The sequence below is a fragment of the Paroedura picta genome, chromosome 5, assembly GCF_049243985.1.
Source record: "Paroedura picta isolate Pp20150507F chromosome 5, Ppicta_v3.0, whole genome shotgun sequence".
Classification (NCBI taxonomy): domain Eukaryota; kingdom Metazoa; phylum Chordata; class Lepidosauria; order Squamata; family Gekkonidae; genus Paroedura; species Paroedura picta.
Genome location: NC_135373.1, coordinates 20,922,212 through 20,941,321, shown reverse-complemented (window position 1 = coordinate 20,941,321; position 19,110 = coordinate 20,922,212). Strand labels below are relative to the sequence as shown.

General features: G+C 48.6%; 1 protein-coding gene across 1 annotated transcript; it reads right to left on the bottom strand.

Moving 5' to 3' along the window:
* Window positions 1-8,661: 8,661 nt before the first annotated feature.
* Window positions 8,662-18,909, bottom strand: LOC143838980 (chemerin-like receptor 1). Its single transcript, XM_077340867.1, has 2 exons — window positions 18,791-18,909; window positions 8,662-10,194 (listed from the first exon to the last, which is right to left on the bottom strand). Exon 2 carries the CDS (start codon window positions 10,153-10,155, stop codon window positions 9,094-9,096), a length of 1,062 nt encoding a protein of 353 aa, XP_077196982.1. The 5' UTR covers window positions 10,156-10,194; window positions 18,791-18,909; the 3' UTR covers window positions 8,662-9,093.
* Window positions 18,910-19,110: the final 201 nt, after the last annotated feature.

Here is a 19,110-nt window from a genome sequence, read left to right as displayed (position 1 = left end):
TGGAATTGCCGACCATCTGACCACTTGTTTGCCATACCCACAACTATTAATTCTGAATAGCTCAACTAACAACATATTGAAGACAAAAACAGGAGATTGAGCTCAGATAAGTGCAATGCTACCACTCCAGGCATACAAACTGTTTATTGCAGTATTGGAAAAAAACACTGCACAGCTGTCCTTTAAATGGGTATTCGGTTTTCCTAGCTCGAAAGTTTATTTGACTGTCAAGATATGTTCTCAGTGCAGGGACAGCATCCTGACCATGACCCTTTTTTAATAAAGAAGGACAACCTCAGATGAAATAGTTGCTTGACAACCAAATTTAATTCAAGTCCGCAAAACAAACCCTGTGAATTGGACAAGGAATAGGCAAACATATTCCACCTGAGGACTGGGAAAGCTCACTGTTTGGTGCTGGGGGCATAGCAGAGGATTAGGTTCCACGGATGCCCAAAGGGGGTTGGGAACTTGGGGAGTGGAGTGATCTGAGCCAGATCTGCACTTACTTTGTTTATTCTGTTGTGGATCCTGCTGAATCCAGATTGATTTGAACTCGGGTCTTCCTCTATTCCCCCCCCCCCATTGAAACAGAAAAGTGTTCTGCACATGGTTAGGGAAGCTCAGAAGGGGAGGGGGGAGCCAAGCACAGCAGGAGCCTCTTTCTTTCTTTTCTTGGAGGGGGGGGGAGAGGATTGGAGACAGCAGAGGAAAGGGAATAAATACAAGAGGCAAATCTCTGCCAAGAGATTTAGGGCTTCGACTTTAAGGGAAGACTTGCAATCTGAGAACCAGGAACTGACACCCTGGCTATTCAGGGCTTTTCTACAGCATTGGAGACTTGGCAGCAAGTTATTTCGGGGAAAGCAGACAGCTGCATGCATATTCATGCTGATTTTTCAACTATTGGGGGTTATATCCACTCCAGGATATTGCAGGGGAAAAGTAGGGTCACTCCAGATCAATCATGCAGAGGGAAAATTTAAATCACCCAAAATCAAAATGGAAACCGCATTCAGTGGAGACAGCAGGGTCTGAATTGACCTGGAGCTTGAATAAAAGCTCCATACAGATTCAGCCCTTGTCAACTACCAACTATTATTATTATTATTATTATTATTATTATTATTATTATTATTATTATTATTATTATTATTATTATTATTTCGATTTATTTCCCGCCACTCCCAAATGGCTCGCGGCGGGTTACAATATCTTAAAAAACCCATTAAAACTCCCATTAAAAGACTTTAAAATGTCACAACATGGCAGCACAATAATAAGATCCCCTTCCTACCCCCATTCCTAAAAAAGGGGGGGGGGTGGAGGAGAAGGAGGTCAACGATGTTCAAGAAGCCCGGGGGAGAGCAGTCGATGTACCCCGGCAGCCCCAGCCTCAACCATAGACCTGGCGGAAGAGCTCCGTCTTGCAGGCCCTGCGGAATGTTAAAGGGTCCCGCAGGGCCCGCAGCTCACCCGGGAGCTCATTCCACCAGGTGGGGGCCAGGACCGAAAAGGCCCTGGCCCTGGTCGAGGCTAGGCGTGCTTCCCTAGGGCCAGGAACGACCAGAAGATTCTCACTCGCAGAACGCAGAGCCCTGCGGGGGGCATAGGGCACTAGGCGGTCCCTCAGGTATGTGGGTCCCAGCCCGCGCAAAGCCTTAAAGGTTAGAACCAGAACCTTGAACCGGATCCGGACAGCAATTGGTAACCAGTGCAGCTGCCTCAGCACAGGCTGGATGTGGGCCCTCCAAGGTGTGCCGGTGAGGACCCTAGCGGCTGCATTTTGTACCAGCTGGAGTTTCCGGATCAGAGACAGGGATAGGCCCGCGTAGAGCGAGTTACAGAAATCTAATCTGGAGGTGACCGTTGCATGGATCACAGTGGCCAGGTGTTCGGGGGACAGGTAGGGCGCTAGTAGCCGGGCTTGGCGAAGATGGAAAAATGCCTGGCCGGCTACTTTCCTGACCTGCGCCTCCATAGTCAGGGAGGCATCAATGGTCACACCCAAGTTTCTGGCCTGGGACGCGATGGTAAGATGCGCCCCTGCCAGGGTGGGTAAATGCGCTTCCTGTTCCCGCCCCCTACTTCCCAGCCACAGGACCTCCGTCTTGGAGGGGTTGAGTTTCAGGCGACTCTGCTCAAACCATTCTGTCACTGCTTCCAAACATCTGGCGAATGGTTCCGGGGGGGAGTCTGGGTGGCCGTCCATGAGGAGATAGAGCTGGGTGTCATCAGCGTACTGATGGCAGCCCAACCCAAAACTCCGTACCAGCTGGGCCAGAGGGCGCATGAAGATGTTAAATAGTGTGGGGGAGAGAACCGCGCCCTGTGGGACCCCACAAGGGAGTCCATAAGGGCGCGAGAGCTCATCCCCCACTGCAACCCTCTGGGTCCGGTTCTGGAGGAAGGAGCGTATCCAGTGCAAGGCTGTACCCCGTATCCCCGTACCGGCGAGGCGGTGGCCCAATATCTCATGGTCCACGGTGTCGAAAGCAGCCGACAGATCCAGAAGGACCAGCACGGCTGACCCGCCTCTATCCAGCTGGCGACGGAGATCATCCAGCAAAGCGACCAACACCGTCTCCACCCCGTGGCCAGGGTGGAAGCCAGACTGATATGGATCGAGTGCCGAAGTTTCATCCAAGAAAGCTAGGAGCTGGTCCGCCGCAGCCCTTTCCACCACCTTGCCCAGGAACGCTAGGTGCGACACCGGGCGGTAGTTGGCAGGGTCCTGCGGGTCCAGCGTTGATTTTTTCAGGAGAGGGCGAACCACTGCCTCCTTCAGCCGCTCGGGGAATTCCCCGGAACTCAGGGAAAGGTTGATAATATCCCTGAGTTGGCCTCCTATCCCCTCTCCGCTCCCCTTGAGAAGCCAAGAGGGACAGGGATCAAGGGGGCAGGTGGTCGCCCTGACCGACCCCAGCAACTTGTCCACTTCGGAAGAAGAGAGCCGTCTGAAGCCATCAAACCTCGCTGCCAAAGACGGCCAACAGGTCTCCAGTTCATTTACTGTATTAATTGTGACAGGAAGGTCATGGCGAAGCGACAAGACTTTATCCGCAAAAAAGCTCGCTAATGCCTCGCAGCCAAGTGCCAATTGACTAATATTTTGGCGCCCCTGAAGGGCGGTAAGGGATCTAACTACCCTAAATAATTGGGCCGGGCGAGAGCTTGCGGACGCGATTTCCGTGGCGAAGAACTCTCGCTTCGCCACTTTCACCGCCATCTCATATGCCCTCATAAGCGTGCGATAAGATGTTCTTGCAGCTTCGTCGCGAGTCTTCCGCCACACTCGCTCTAGTCGTCTCACCTCCCTCTTCTTTTCCCGGAGCACCCCCGTGTACCAGGGGGCCCGTTTGAGTCGAGGGCAGAGAGGACGCTTAGGGGCAATCTCATCTATAGCGGCTGTCAGACGGGACTGCCAGTCCTCTACTAACGCCGCCAGTGAGTTGCCAGGAGGCATCGGGCCCCGCAGAGCATTCCGGAAACCAATTGGATCCATGAGTCTCCGCAGGCGGGCAAAAGTGCGCCCGCCGCCCAACTAGGAAACAGAACTTCAAGGGGGAGATGAGGGACCATAGCAACTTTAGAAATCAAGTGCTCTTTGGAAGTGTTCAACGTGGGTCAGCATTAGCCAATGTGCCTCAGAACTTGGGAAACCTTTAACCACATCCCTTTTTCTAGTCTCAACTTTAACCACATGCTCTCATGTTACTACAAATCAACAAGGTGCACCTCCCCCACTCATAATTCCTCAGGTCAGAGATGGCCGTTCTTCCCTCCCACCCAATCCCAGCCAGATTCCCTCCTCCCTCCCACATCCCCCCAACCAGACTCCCTCTTCCGTACCCCCAGACTCCTCCCTCCCAGCTCCTGTACCCAGACTCCCTCCACATCCTGTTATGTGGGCTGCCACCCCTCCATCAAAGGCTGGCACACCCGTGTCAACCCTTCCTGACACTCCTGAGCAGACCCTGGCACCAGAGAGAGAAAAGCCAGGTCAAGCCTTGCAAAGCATAATGGGAAAGCAACTAAAACCCACTTCTTGCTCTGAAGCAGGACTTGGAGTTAGGCTTCCCCCGACCTACTTGCTTGCAACAAAAGAGGAGTTTGTCAGCACACCTGGCAAGTACAGAGAGACAAAGGCACCCCACCCAAGACTCCCCTCCAGCCAGCCAAGCACTTTGTCTTGCAAAGGGAACTGGCCACTCTCTTTCAACACCAAATCTAATCCAAGATTTGGTCTTTGTCTTTTCCCTTACCACTATCCCCAGGCACAAGCAATCATCCAGGATTTGCCAGAAATGGGCCATCAGCCCTACTAGACAGGAAATATTTCTTCATATTCCCAGCAGCTAGTTTCTTTGTCTCAGCAACCCGTTTCTTTGTTGGGACCTGGCTACAGTCGTTACTGGCCATCAAACTCTTTGTCCAAGCCCTGGACAAGGTAGGATCAGCCCCCTGTAGCCTCAGGCCACAGATTTCCTTTAAATATTGGGCTCCCACAGCCACAAAGTGCAGTCAGTTTCCAGGCTACAGAAACTCTGTCCGACGTTCGTCTTGGTCCCTCGTCCGTCGCCCCAAATTGCTTCCCTGGACCTCCGGAACTCTGCTCCACCCAGAAGACAGGTAGATATCACTTCCAATCAACCCTTAGTATAGGTTCCTCCCCTATAAGCCTTTTCCTTGTGTGCTAGTGGCTAGGAATGTACATTTCTTTGCTAGAGTACGCATGTGTTGTCTTTTGTCTAATTAGTGTTTGTTAATAAAGTCCTTCCATGTTTAGATCATTGTCTGCCTTGGTTCTATCTCAGTGACATAATTACCCAGTAAACTGTGCAATACAAGGTCCCACGTTACGCCACGCTGCCTCTTGCTGGCTCTACTAGCTGATTCCCCACAACTAAATTTAGACACGTGTCCTTATAGACACGCATTTGGCGTAACAATCCCACCCAGACTTCCTCCTCCCTCCCACCTTCACCTCCCCTTACCCTTGTGGTGGCACTGGCTGGGCCACCTCCTGCACTCCACGCGCATCCCAAGGCCTCTGGTGGGGCAGCCCTGCGCTGGCTGGGCTGCCTCCCATGCTTCACGCTCATCCCCAGGCCTTGAGCAGGGTGACACTGGTTCAGCTGCCTCCGACACAAGTGTATCCTGAGACCCTGGCCAGTCACAGCACTGACTGACCAACTCCTTTGGTCAGCCTCTTTGGGCTCTTTTTCTGGGGCGGATGTCCCATCTAGTCCTATTTCCATCCCAGGAAGCGAGCCAGAAGATGTGTTCCATCTCAAAAATCAGACAAGAGAAGAATTGATTCATTTGAACTCTGATGCTGGAGAAGGCTTCTGTGAGTTACATGGACAGAAAAAGTCACAAATAAGGAAATAGTATAGCACATAAAGCCCGGGACATCACAGGTAGACAAAATCACAAAACTCCCGCTCACTTACTTTGGCCCTGTCATGCAATCCACCTCACTGGAGATAGCAATTCTGCTAGAATTGGTCAAAGGAAAAAGGAAACCAGGCTGACCAAGAACACAGTGGTTAGATACAATCAAAATGGATGCCGGCCAGTACATTACACAACTAAAAGAAGCGGTGCGAGATAGTAAATCATGGTGGCAGCTGTGCCATAGGATTGCCAAGAGAGCTTTCTACTCTCTGCAGGGCCTGGAAGACTTTCAGCTTTCTGCAGGGCATACAAAACTGAGCTCTTCCACCGGGTCTATGGATAGGGCAGTGCTGGTAGGAAATTGGATGGGGCTCCCCCGCCCCCCCGGAAGATATGCTTCCCGTCGGTCCATCCATTGGTGTGGCTGGGTGTCACACCCCTCCCCTAGCCACCTCGGCTGTTAGTGAGGTTGTTAAGATGGTCTGTTATAATTTCCAACATATGGTTTTGTGTTTTGTGGGGGTTTAATGGGGGGCTTATTGGGAATCGTATTTATTGTGTTGTATTTTGACCCGCCATGAGCTGGCATGCCAAGAGTGGCGGGCAATAAATCGAACAATAATAGGAGTTGGACTCGACTGAATGGCTCATATCATCCTTTTCCGCTAGGTCATTTTCACCCGGTCATCAAAGCCATTCAGAAATCAAAACGGTTATCGAATACTTGCATATGTTTGCACAGTTCATTTCAGGATTTTTAAAGCAAAATCAGAGAAGATTTGAGTGAGCCTGAGCAACAAGGGAAAGCCACCTTGCCAAAGGTCAGCTGCCACAAGGAGACAAAGAGTAAGGAAATGACGGAAGTGCAGCTGGCCCTGATGCTTTGGATGAACCCTTTTCAAGAGACGTGTTTAGGATAAAATCCTTCATTCCTGTCCTGATGGTCTCCAAGCCAATTTAAGGATAAGAGCTACTGCGGACAGTGCTTGTGGCACAAATGTTTTCCTTTCTTGCTAATCTGGCAGCATCTAAGAAAGACATTTGGCAAGGTTTTGAGCTGTTGATGGAAGCATACCCAGAAGATGTTGACCTGAAACTTACTGATCAACTTTTGCACTTTTACTGGTATAAGAGACCAAGCCATAGGCCTACAGATGAGTACCCTCTGTCCCATACAGAGCTTTATCAACTTATATACAAGGGAAGAATTTCAGTCTAATATGAATTGTTCCATGCAGAGAGCATCGCAGCGTAGTTTTTCAACAGACTATATTCAATGCAGAACAACGATTGTAGTATAATAAAGTGGTCTAAACTGGTTGCTTTTTAAACTGTTTTATTTGGTTCCATGCAAAATACCTCCAGGGATTGTGGGGACAGCCATGCCATGTGATCTCCAAGAGCCGGACACAACTGAATGGCTGACAGCCACAACAAACTGAGCAGGCATACAGATGATGGTTGTTTATGAAGGGAGGCCAGTTTATTAGTAATATTTGTAGGCCTCATCCACTGGCCTAGAGGAACAGCCTGGTACAACTGCAAATAAACCAGGCGTGTGCTCATCAGTATCGACTCCTGCTGGTTCCAGTTGTCTTGCACTAGCTACAGGTCAAGGTTTCTTTACCAACAGTTATCAGCCAAAGAACTCAGTCGCAAACAGAAGTACCTAGTTCTTCGCTTAAAGCATGGGCAATGGTAAAGGGAGCAATCTGGAATAAGGTTAAACAATGTATTCATTCCACTAGGAGCTTCGTGCCCATGCTTTGGCCACAGTCTTTAAAACTGTGCAATGTCAGTAGCACTGTGTTCTGCTGGGCAATCGGTACATTGTAACTGGTTGTGCTGGGCTTGCAAAACACACTCACACACACACACCTTGCTTGTATCAGTTCTGTTAAGCGTGCAATGTCACAGTGGCACTGGGTTCTGCTGAGAATTCTATACACTGAGTTGGTTGTGCTGAGCTTGAAAAAATGCCCCACAGTTGCAGCTCACGAACTCAACACCCATGCTGTTGAGGCATGGTGTCAGATCATCATTTCTTATCAGACAGGGGAAGGAAAAGTAAAACACAAAACTCATGGACTTTTTTTTAAATGAATTTTATTTAACTATGTAGGGAAAAGGGAATAATTTAGTTAATGACCTTATTCATAATCCACTTTTATCACTGAGAGTCAAGATATATTGTACACTGCAAGTGCATGCAGCTGACATGATATGATGTCCAACAAGCAATGTAAAAGGACTAGAATTGCCAAAATACGAAACAAAGCAACAGGAAGTACAATGGGAAAAGCATACAAAGTGAAAGCAATTAAGCCAACTTGGCATAGGAAGTATTCTTAACAACCTATGAGGCTTAATAGCTCTAAACAAGCATTATAAACAATTCCTTTTTCTTTTCTTTTCTTTTTGTGCTGCAGGAAAAAAAAAATTGACATTGAACAAAGCCAAAAAGAGTTCCAAGACAAGAAGAAGAAGAAGAGGAAGAAGAAGAAGAAGAAGAAGAAGAAGAAGAGTTGGTTCCTATATGCCACCTTTCTCTATCCAAAGGAGTCTCATAGTGGCTTACAGTCGCCTTCCCTTTCCTCTCCCCACAATAGACACCCTGTGAGGGAGGTGAGGCTGAGAGAGCCCTGATATTACTGAAAAGGAAGAAGAGTTGGTTCTTATCTGCCACTTTTCTCTCCCCAAAGGAGTCTCAAAGTGGCTTACAGTCACCTTCCCTTTCCTCTCCCCACAACAGACACCCTGTGAGGTGAGTGAGGCTGAGAGAGCCCTGATATTACTGTTGGGTCAGAACAGCTTTATCAGTGCTGTGATGGTCACCCAGCTGGTTGCATGTGGGGGAGGAGAGGGGAATCAAACCTGGCTCGCCAGATTAGAAGTCTGCACTCCTCACTAGGGTTGGGCACTTTGGTGTCTGAAGCGGCTGTTCGTGCCTGAAGCAGCCAGTGCTGTGCCACGGGGGGGGGGGGGAGAAGAAACGCATTCACCCACCCACCCCCAAAAGCGACTTTCATACTGTTGTAACTTCTGGAGGGCACAGATATTATCTTCCAATTACTCTTAAGGAGAACTTAAATCTAAACTATTTTGGCTGACAACTTCACAGTGACCATGCACATGCTAACTCCTTGCTTACAAAAGAAAAAAAGGGGGGAATCTTTTGTCAACATGAGTGTATAGCAGGGTTTCTCAGCCAGGGGTTTATGAAACCCTGAGGTTTTTTGTTGTTTTTTTGATGGCCCTGAATCGTTTTCCTGAATGGGTGGGAATCAGTGGGTTCAGGGTGGTTCGCAACAATAAAATAACAATAATAAAAACACAGTTTAAAACACAGATTAAAATTAGTCCCACCTTCCCCCGTTCACCCAGACATCCACCACTAGTTAACCCGGGGAGCATTCTAGAATGCTGCGGGGAGGGGGGGGCACATGGGGAAGGCCCATCTAATTCCAGTCTGCCATGATCTCGGCCCTATGCCTGGAAAAAGAGTACTATTTAGTAGGTCCTGCAGAACTCATTCCACCAAATTGGGGCCAGGGACGAAAAGGCCCTGGCTCTGGTTGAGACCAGGCAATATCTTGGCGTTCTTGCTAACAAACTGGTGTGGGCAGAGCGCAATGCCAGTAATGAAGTCTTTTGGGGAAGGCAGGACATTTCAGAAGCCAAGATCAGCAATGTTTATAAGCCTTGAGAATCCTGGGAGTCTGAGGATTTGGTCTTAGTCTGCGTCGTGGCCTGGCTGTCCTCCGTGAAGGCGCTCTCCAAGACCGCGAGGATGGAGCGTTTCAGCCTTTCCTTGAAATCGTGCCCCATGAAGACATACAGGATGGGGTTCAAGCAGCTGTTGATAAAGGCCAGGCTGGACGTCAGAGGGTGACCGATCATGATCACCAGGTGCAGGTTGGGGTCCTTGTAGGCTCGAATCTCCAAGAAAGAGAAGACATGATAGGGGAACCAGCAGATGAAAAAGGCCACAATCACTGCTGTGATGACTTTGAAGGGCTTACTTGACCGGGCCAAGCGGTCCCTCTTCAGCCTCAGAACTATGGCCCCGTAGCACAGAATGATGACGTAGAAGGGGATCACAAAGGCAAAGATGAAACGGCTGGTAGTCATGGCTTGGTGGATGACTCTCGAATGGTTTCTATCAGAGCTGAAGTGATTGTAGCAGTTGATGACATCCTCTTTCTGCAAGGTCTTCCGGAAATGGATGCTGGGCGCACTCAACACCAGGGCGAGAATCCAAACCCCAAGAGCCACGAAGGAAGCGCAACGGGGGCTCCGGTGATTCTGAGCCCACACCGGGGCTAGCACAGAAATGCAGCGGTCTATGCTGATGACCGTGAGGAGGTAGACACTGGCGTAGAGGTTGATGAAGGCAATGGTGCTGTTCAACTTGCACATGGCCTCCCCAAAGGGCCAGTGGAAGTCCATGGCTAGGTAGGCAATGCTCAGGGGCAGGAAGAAGGTGAAGGTGAAGTCTGCAATGGCCAAGTTGAGGAACCAGATGGTGTTGACCGTCTTCTTCATGCGGAAGCCAGTTATGAAAATGACCAGCCCGTTTCCGAGGACACCCACCACAAAGGCAATGCTGTAGATAACCATAGAGAGGACCTTCAGCCTTTCGTGCAAAGTGAAGATATAATCTTCGTCATACTCATAGTCATAATAGACAGTGCTGTCGTTGCTGGAATTTGAGTGGACAACCTCAAGAGGACTAAGTAGAGTTGTGTTTTCCATGACTTTTGGAGGGAGATGCTCCTTCACTCCTGTCTTCTCCTGGATGGAAAAAGAAGGAGGTTAAGTTCTGCCTTGTGGGATCAGATCATTGTCCGTCTATCTGTGCGATCAGTTCCCAACAGGTACCATCCAACTCCCTGTGGAGCTTCACAAGTAAAGACCTGTAGAGGACAGATATTGCCCGGAAATTTCTGCTCCAGCATCTCGCTGCCAGAAGGTTTAACCACAGAGTATTTGGTGAAACGCTAGAATGTCACTGCCAACCCACTGTTGTTACTTCCGGCCAAGCCAGAATTGCACGTCAGGATCCTGAGGAATGCTCCTCTCACCCCAACCCCTTTGTTTTCCTATTGCCCAGATGACCAGTGGTAGGAATAGCCCACTGAAGGTAGAAGAGTCCCCATCCCAGCAGGAACTTGACAGCCCTTGGGGACAACCAGGTTCTGCCCTGGGTGGCCCAGCTGTGGCTCTCCAGATGTCCATGGACTACAATTCCCATGAGCCCATGCCAGCAAATGCTGGCAGGGGCTCATGGGAATTGTAGTCCATGGACATCTAGAGAGCCACAGTTGGGCCATCCCTGGTTCAAAGGGTACCCCAAAGAGCCCCAGTCACTCAGGAGAAACCATGAAGACGTGCAAAGTCATATGCCAATTGAGACACAACAAACAGCCAGGCTTATCACAGGCTTTCTTGGCCAGGCTTTTATAGAACCCTGGAGTTTCTTGAAGGCCCTGGAAAGCCTTGGGAAGGGTTACCCAAAAGAAGTTAGTTAATTTTGGATATATTTGTTTTAATTTGTTAAACATTTATCAAGTGATATGACCATGTATAGTCATGTCAACGTGCCCCCCCTCCCAAGATGGCCAATGATGGGCCTGGAGGGGGTAGGAGGGGAGGGGCCTCAGGTGGGCCAATGCTAAGCTTCCCAATCATATTCGGCACAATCGTGCCACTTCTGGGGTTTCTCAAAACCTGAAGAATGTTCAAGGGGGTTTTCAGTGGTAAACAAGTTGGGAAAGGTTGGCTTACCAGATCCCATATGCCCACAGGCCCATCTGGGAGATGACCACAATGGCCTTTGTTCTGGGATCTGTCTACTCAGCTCCCCAATTCCAACCAAGAAGTTTCCACCCTCCAGGTGGGGCCTGGAGTTCTCCTGGAACAACCAACAGTGTCCCAACTAATGAGATCAGTCCCCATAAGGCAGATTTCCCAACCTGGGACCCCAAGTGGGTTGCAACACCTCTGACAGAGGAAAGCTATGGCAAATCTAGGCAGCATCCTAAAAAGCAGAGACATCACCGTGCCAACAAAAGTGAGTCTAGTCAAGGCTATAGTCTTCCCAGTTGCAATGTATGGCTGTGAAAGTTGGACCATAAGGAAGGACGAGCGTCAAAGAATTGAGGCTTTTGAACTCTGGTGCTGGAGAAGACTCTTGCGCGTCCCTTGGACTACAAGGCGAACAAACTGGTCAGTCCTAGAGGAGATCAGCCCTGACTGCTCCCTAGAAGGCCAGATCCTGAAGATGAAACTCAAATACTTTGGCCACCTCATGAGAAGGAAGGATTCCCTGGAGAAGAGCCTAATGCTGGGAGCGACTGAGGGCAAAAGAAGAAGAGGACAACAGAGAATGAGGTGGCTGGATGGAGTCATTGAAGCAGTCGGTGCAAACTTAAATGGACTTCAAGGAATGGTAGAGGATGAAGGCCTGGAGGATCATTGTCCATGGGGTCACGATGGTTCGGACACGACTTCACACCTAACAACAACAATTTATTTCTTTCCAGCTTATATATGCTGAGCAAGACAAATGCATCCTGATGAGTACTAGATTGCGTTGCTTATAATTTTAGGGGTGGGGAGAGAATTGGAGTCATGGCGAAGGAGAGGGTAGTCCAAGGCTGATATAAAAGCTCCTCAGGCCAAGGCAGAGGGGGGGATGTTGTAATTCCACTCACTTTGGGCTCCTCATACTGGGGCCAGCTGTGCACTTTGATTATTCAAAAACATATGGTTAGTCATAGAGGATTTGGAATTGGTTCCCCACTTTTCACTACTCGGAGTCTCAAAGTGCCTTACAATCACCTTCCCTTCCTTTCTCCACAACAAACACCATGTGGGCTAGGGAAGAAAGCTCAGAGAGAACTGTTCTGTGAAAACAGCTCTAACACGACTGTGACTAGCCCAAAGTCACCCAGATGGCTGCAGGTGGAGGAGTGGGGATTCAAACCCTAAAGGCTACCTCTCTTAACCACTATATCACGCTGGCTCAGCTAGATGGGAGCTCAGTAGGGTTGCTAGCTCTGGGCTGAGAAATACCTGGAGAATTTGGGGGTGGAGCCAGGAGTGGGTGGGGTTTGGGGGCAGGGAGGGACCTCAGTGGAGTACAATGCTATGGAGTATAATGCCACGGAGTTCCCCCTCTACAGCGGCCATTTTCTCCAGGGGGACTGATCTCTTTAGTCTGGAGATGAGCTGCAAAACTGGGGAATTCGGAATCAGAATGGGCCACCTGGACTTAACCTAAAGCATCCTCTCTTTGCTGGTCCTTAGAATTTTCTCCTGTGCCGAATGAAATAAAAAAGATGCCCTATAAACATCGATGTGTTGCAAAAGGTTGTGGTGAGAAGCCCAAGATCAGGCTAAGATTCACCAGGTCTATTGACAATCAGCTAGGTAGCAATGGTTGTTCAATTATTAGGGGCTTTACGCACCGGGATCTTTGTAGCAAATTGGTCACTGAATGAAAAATCGCCATTCAAAATAGTGGAATTCGTCGTTATGCATACCTGCCTTTGTAGTGGAATCCAGTTGCGTTTTGTAGCGTTTCCCACAGGCTTCCGGTCTCGGCAGAAATCGCTAGAAAGGAAGCGCTATTGCCGAGCTCGTCCCGCCCCTGGCCGTCAAGCAGCCAATGGGCAGCCGTTAGCATGCTCCCAAACAGCCCCTTTCCCTTTAAGAAAGGTTTTTTTTAAAAAAAAAAAACATACCCATTGCAACGAATCTGTGTTAATTCGTTGCAACGGAGAGACCCATCCAGCTGCCTGGTGTGTTTGAGCTGTCGTTTGATCGTTGCCACGCTCCCTCCGAGTGAAAAAAAAAATCCCCCCCCCCCTCTCACGGGCCCAATTTTTGGCTGAATGAATGTGTAAAAAATAAAGTGACTGCTTAGTAGTGTGCTTAGTGACTGAAGTGTGCTTAGTGACTGAAGGGGAGGGACTGAAGCTGGGGAAGCCTCTAAACTGAAAGAGGCTCGCTGGTGCGTTTATCCCCGCTCGCTCGGAGAAAATAAAAATGGCGATCGCTTCGCCGGAAGATCAGAGAAGAGAGCCAGGGGGAGGGACTTTGTAGAAACCGCAACAATGTTAACGCACAGGTCTTTTTCGCTAGTGTTGCAGATTGGTTGCAGGACTGTATCGCTTTCCGGAGGGTGAATCCACTTTTGGGGATTTCCCTGAAAGCGCTACAAGGAAGCGCTTTTTGCAGATTGGTTTCAGGTGTGTGGCAGATTGTCAACGACGTTGTGCAAAACAGCAAATCAGTAGCGTTTTCAATTGGCAACCATTGTGCTATTTTGAAGGCGTGCAAAAAGCCCCTTAGAACTAGCCAGCCTGAGCTCTTTGGGCATTTTAAATGCTCTGGCTGTAACTGTTGTAAAGTTTCTGGGAGACCAGACCTATAGATCTTCTGCGACAGAATTTTCATCTTGATTTACAAAACTTTACTCATTGCAATGCTAAATTTTGTGTAGAATTACAGATTTGTTCACGTCAGAATTTTTGTGTAGGAATATCCATACATCCCATCAAAATCAGGATTGTATCAATGGCAAGATTGACCAACATGGTACGCAAAGCACCTCCAGAAAAATTTCAAAACCATTGGAAATGCTTTCTGGATTATCAAGAGACATCATTATCCATAAAAACACAGGATCATTGTAATTCGCCAACTAGTAGATAATGTTAAGAGGAGACTGTTTGAAAATGAAAATGAAAAGCATGCCTACTGGATGGGGGATACGCTTCTAGGTAGCACTGTGTGTGAACGAGACCTTGGGGTACTTGTGGATTGTAAACAGGCAGTGTGATGCAGCGGTAAAAAAGGCAAATGCCATTTTGGGCTGTATCAACAGGGGCATCACATCAAAATCACAAGATGTCATAGTCCCATTGTATACAGCACTGGTCAGACCACACCTGGAGTACTGTGTGCAGTTCTGGAGGCCTCACCTCAAGAAGGACGTAGATAAAATTGAAAGGGTACAGAGGAGAGCGACGAAGATGATCTGGGGCCAAGGGACCAAGCCCTATGAAGATAGGTTGAGGGACTTGGGAATGTTCAGCCTGGAGAAAAGGAGGTTGAGAGGGGACATGATAGCCCTTTTTAAGTATTTGAAAGGTTGTCACTTGGAGGAGGGCAGGATGCTGTTTCTGCTGGCTGCAGAGGAGAGGACACGCAGTAATGGGTTTAAACTTCAAGTACAATGATATAGGCTAGATATCAGGAAAAAGTTTTTCACAGTCAGAGTAGTTCAGCAGTGGAATAGGCTGCCTAAGGAGGTGGTGAGCTCCCCCTCACTGGAAGTCTTCAAGCAAAGGTTGGATACACACTTTTCTTGGATGCTTTAGGATGCTTAGGGCTAATCCTGCGTTGAGCAGGGGGTTGGACTAGATGGCCTGTATGGCCCCTTCCAACTCTATGATTCTATGATTCTATGATTCTATGATTCTATGAAAACTGACCTATTTCCCTCTCCCTCTTTTCCTGCACTGTACACTGTACATCAGGGGTAGTCAAACGGCGGCCCTCCAGATGTCCGTGGACTCCAATTCCCAAGAGCCCCTGCCAGCATTTGCTGGCAGGGGCTCATGGGAATTGTAGTCCACAGACATCTGGAGGGCCACAGTTTGACTACCCCTGCTGTACATCAAACCCTTCACCCCCATCCTTTCCATGAAATAAATACAATTATATTTAAAAAACAAAACAAAAATCAGGATTGGGGATCACGGGTCCCATATAAGGAATCTTGTGAGAGAAGCTCCCCTTGTAGAACATTTATTATGGAATAACCATTCTCAAGATGACTTTAAATTCATGGTTCTTGAAACCCTTGCCACTAAGAAGTATGAGAGGACTCATTTAAAGAAGATTCTTTTTCAGAAATAAATTTCTTTCCTCTTCAGACATAATACCTTAAGTCCACACGGACTTAACAATGGATTGCCCTATATACTCACGTATAAGCCTAGTTTTTCAGCACCTTTTCCCACGCTGAAAAAGCCCTCCTCGGCTTATACGCAGGTATTTACGGTAAGCCTGCTCCAGCCAGCCAATCATTGCTCTGACAGCTTGTAGGACATCAACAGTTTGACTGAGGGACTCTGATCTTTTGTGGTCTAATTGGATCCCTCAGCTTATGTGCGGGTGGGCTTATATGTAAGTACATACGGTATTCTTGCTGTTTGTTACCTTTAATGACTCTTTCTTTTAAAAAGTATCCACCAAGCACCAGGTATGTTTTTCATTCTTTTTCTTTAACAGTACAAAAAGTAGCAGAGCTGTTTCTATGTCGGTGCACCCGTTTGAGGGACAATTTCAGAGAGTTCTTCCCTACTTGTCAGTAAGATCCGAGCACAAGAAGTTTGATTCTCGTTACACTGATAAATATCCATTGGCATGCTTGACGATTCTGTAGACTATAATTAAGCCGACATTTCATTATTTGTAACTTGTTTGCTTTGTCGATACGCCATTGGGTTCTGAGGAGGAATCTTTTTTTGAAAACAGCTGGTACCCGGTGCTGTTCGAGATTTCATGATAATATACTTTTTTGAACTGTGAGAATGTTTGCTCAATCTCTGAACATTGTGTCGTTCTGTCATTCTTTTTGGGAACAGATAAGATACTCCTATGTGAGTCACTACTACGTAGTTCCCTTCTGCAACAGACTTTGACTCTGCTGTCTCCCATTTTGAAAGCTGAGTATTAAACGTTTGAATTTTTCTATTGCCTCTTACAGTTCTGTCATAATTTTTACCTACCTTGGGGCAAGCGTCCCCTAAACTTATTGTACGGAGGAAATTTGGGCTCTCTGTCCCCTGGAGATCCATTGTAATCCCAGGAGAACTCCAGACACCCCCTGCAAGTCAGAAACCCTGATGGGTGCCACTCTAGGGACCTCTGCCTGATCTAGGTGGGGGCTGGAGTTCTCACAGAATTATTACTGTTTCCCAGATTGTAGACAAAAGAGGAGGAGGCGTTGGCTTTTATACCCCACTTTTCCCTACCAGGAGTCTCAAAGCAGCTTACAATTAAACCTTTCCTTTCCTCTCTTGGCAAGAGACACACTGTGAGGTAGATGGGACTGAGAGACCTTCTGACAGGACTGCTCAGTCAGAGCAGCTCTAACAGGACTGCGACTGGCCCAAGGTCATCCAGCGGGCTGCATGTGGAGGAACGGGGAATCTCTAGATCAAAGGCCGTCACTCTTAACCACTAAACCAAGCTGGAGGAACAGCTATTTGTTCGTTTGATTGATTGGTTTTTATACCCCCCTCTCCACCAGCAGGCTCAGAATATTTCACAACAATATGGTATCTATGCTACCTAGGTTTGCCAGGCCCTTTGACGCTCCCAGCGGTGGGATGGGGGAGTGGGGAGGAGCCCTGAGATATACGGATGTCACCTGGAAGTAACATTGGCACATCCTGCAATGTTTTTCCAGGTTTGAGGGAGTTGGGGAGGGTTACAGTGCATCTGTAAAACAGGGGACTCCTGCCCAGGCCAGGAAATCCTAGTGACACCATGTCCCTGTTGGGTTTCCTCGTCTCCTCCACCTCTCCTCCAAATCCCCAGAAATTTCAGGACCTGGAGTTAGGAACCCTACTTAACCATGCCAGCGGCCCCCACACCAAGAACAAGGAAGGTTCAGCCTGTCACAATTGCAGTTTCCTCTTTCGTCAGCCAAAACGCAGATCCTATTTCACATCTTGTGCATTTGGCTGCTAAGCCATCCCCACCATTCTCCTCTCGGGCACCCCACTAGCCTAAGGTGACCAGATTGTCCCACTTTCGGAGGGACATCTGGGGGTACCTGGCAAATTGTACTTATGTATATTACAATACTATTTTTGCGTTCTATGTGTTCTATGAAACTTTTTGTTGCTCCATATAGACCAAATTTTTAATCCAGACCCCCCCCCCTGGTCAATGGTGTCCCGCTTTACCAATGTTGAAATCTGGTCACCTTACACTAGCCTAAGACCGTTCCTTTGCCAAGGAAAGAAGCAGGATTCCCTTATGCAGCAACAGCCATTTGGGGGGGGTGCCACTTTGGAGGGTGGCCTTGTACCCCACTGAGCTCCCTGCTCTCCTCAGGCCATCCCCAAATCTCCAGGGTTTTCCCCAGCCTGGATCTGGCAACCCCACCCACATCGCTCACGGTAGTCATAGGGGCTCCGGTAACCCTTCCAACAGGGTGTGTGTGACTGGGAACAGAGTTGCTAGGGGGTGGGGCCTGAGGAGGACAGGGACCCAGTGGGGTACAGGGCCACACGGCCACAGAATCTAACCTCCAAAGCAGCCATGCACTCCCGGGACACTGACGTCTGTGACAGGAGTGGAGCTGTAATTCCAGGGGATCCCCTGGTCCCACCTGGAGGCTGGCATCCCTATCTGGAGGCAGATTACGCTGCCATCCAAACCGGCCTCTGTTTTGTAATGCTTCCCCATTCCCAACTTCCTGTTGCTTGCAACTCAACACGCAAATCCATGTCGACTTTGGTGTAGTGTTTAGGAGTGCTGGTGAGCCAGGTTTATTCCAAGCTCCCCCACATAGAACCAGCTGGGTGACCTTGGGCTCACCACAGCACTAATAAAGCTGTTCTGACCGAGCAGGAATCTCAGGGCTGTCTCAGCCTCACCTCCCTCACAGGGTGTCTGTTGTGGGGAGAGGAAAGGGAAGGCGAACGTAAGCCGTTTTGAGCTTCCTTCGGGTAGAGAAAAGTGGCATATAAGAACCAATTCTCTTCTTCAGGAATATCAGGGGTCTCTCAGGCTCACCCACCTCACAAGGTGTCTGTTGTGGGGAAAGGGAAGGGAAGGCAAATGTAAGATGCTTTGAGACTCCTTCGGGTAGAGAAAAGCAGTACATAAGAACCAACTCTTATTATTATTATGGGCTAACACTCTGGATATGGTGAGGAGAGTTCCCATCCCAAAACCTCACCCAGGGTGAATGCTGTTAACGTGGTGTTAAGAGGGTTGGATTGGCATCTGAGAGACCCAGGTTCAAATCCCCACTTGTGCCATGGAAGCTCCCTAAGGCTAGGCACACGCCTTCTACCTAACCTACTTCGTAGAGTTGTTGGGAAGACACGTCAGAGGAGAGAAGAATGATATAAACCACTTTGAGGTCCCTATTGAGGAGAAAGTCAGGGTATAACAAAAAAATTTAAATTACAATAAATAGTCTTCAAGGGGCTACCAGATTCCAACTGGATCCTACTGCTACAAACTCACAGATTCCTCGGGAACTCCTGCATTCATAAGCAGAGCTACACACCTAAACACATGGACTTCCATGAACTTGGAAGAGTCTCTGCAGGGTTCATTGGCTTGCACTAACCTGGACAGGTGCCGAGCAGCGCTGAAGACGGGAGATCACTGACTCCTGTGAAGGAGTTCCCTTCAGAAGAGCAAGTTGAAGACTCCAGGTGAATGAGAAGAGAAGTCCTTTTGTCCCCCTTAAAGCTGTTCAGTGATGAAGCGGACCATCTGCCAGTCCTCTTGCAGCTTCGCTGTCCTTCCTCTTATAGCTGAGTTCTCAAGGGGGTGTGGACAGCACCGGCTTTGTGGGTAGATGGGGAAACTGGATTCTGTCCTTAGACCAAGGGTAGTCAAACTGCGGCCCTCCAGATGTCCATGGACTACAATTCCCAGGAGCCC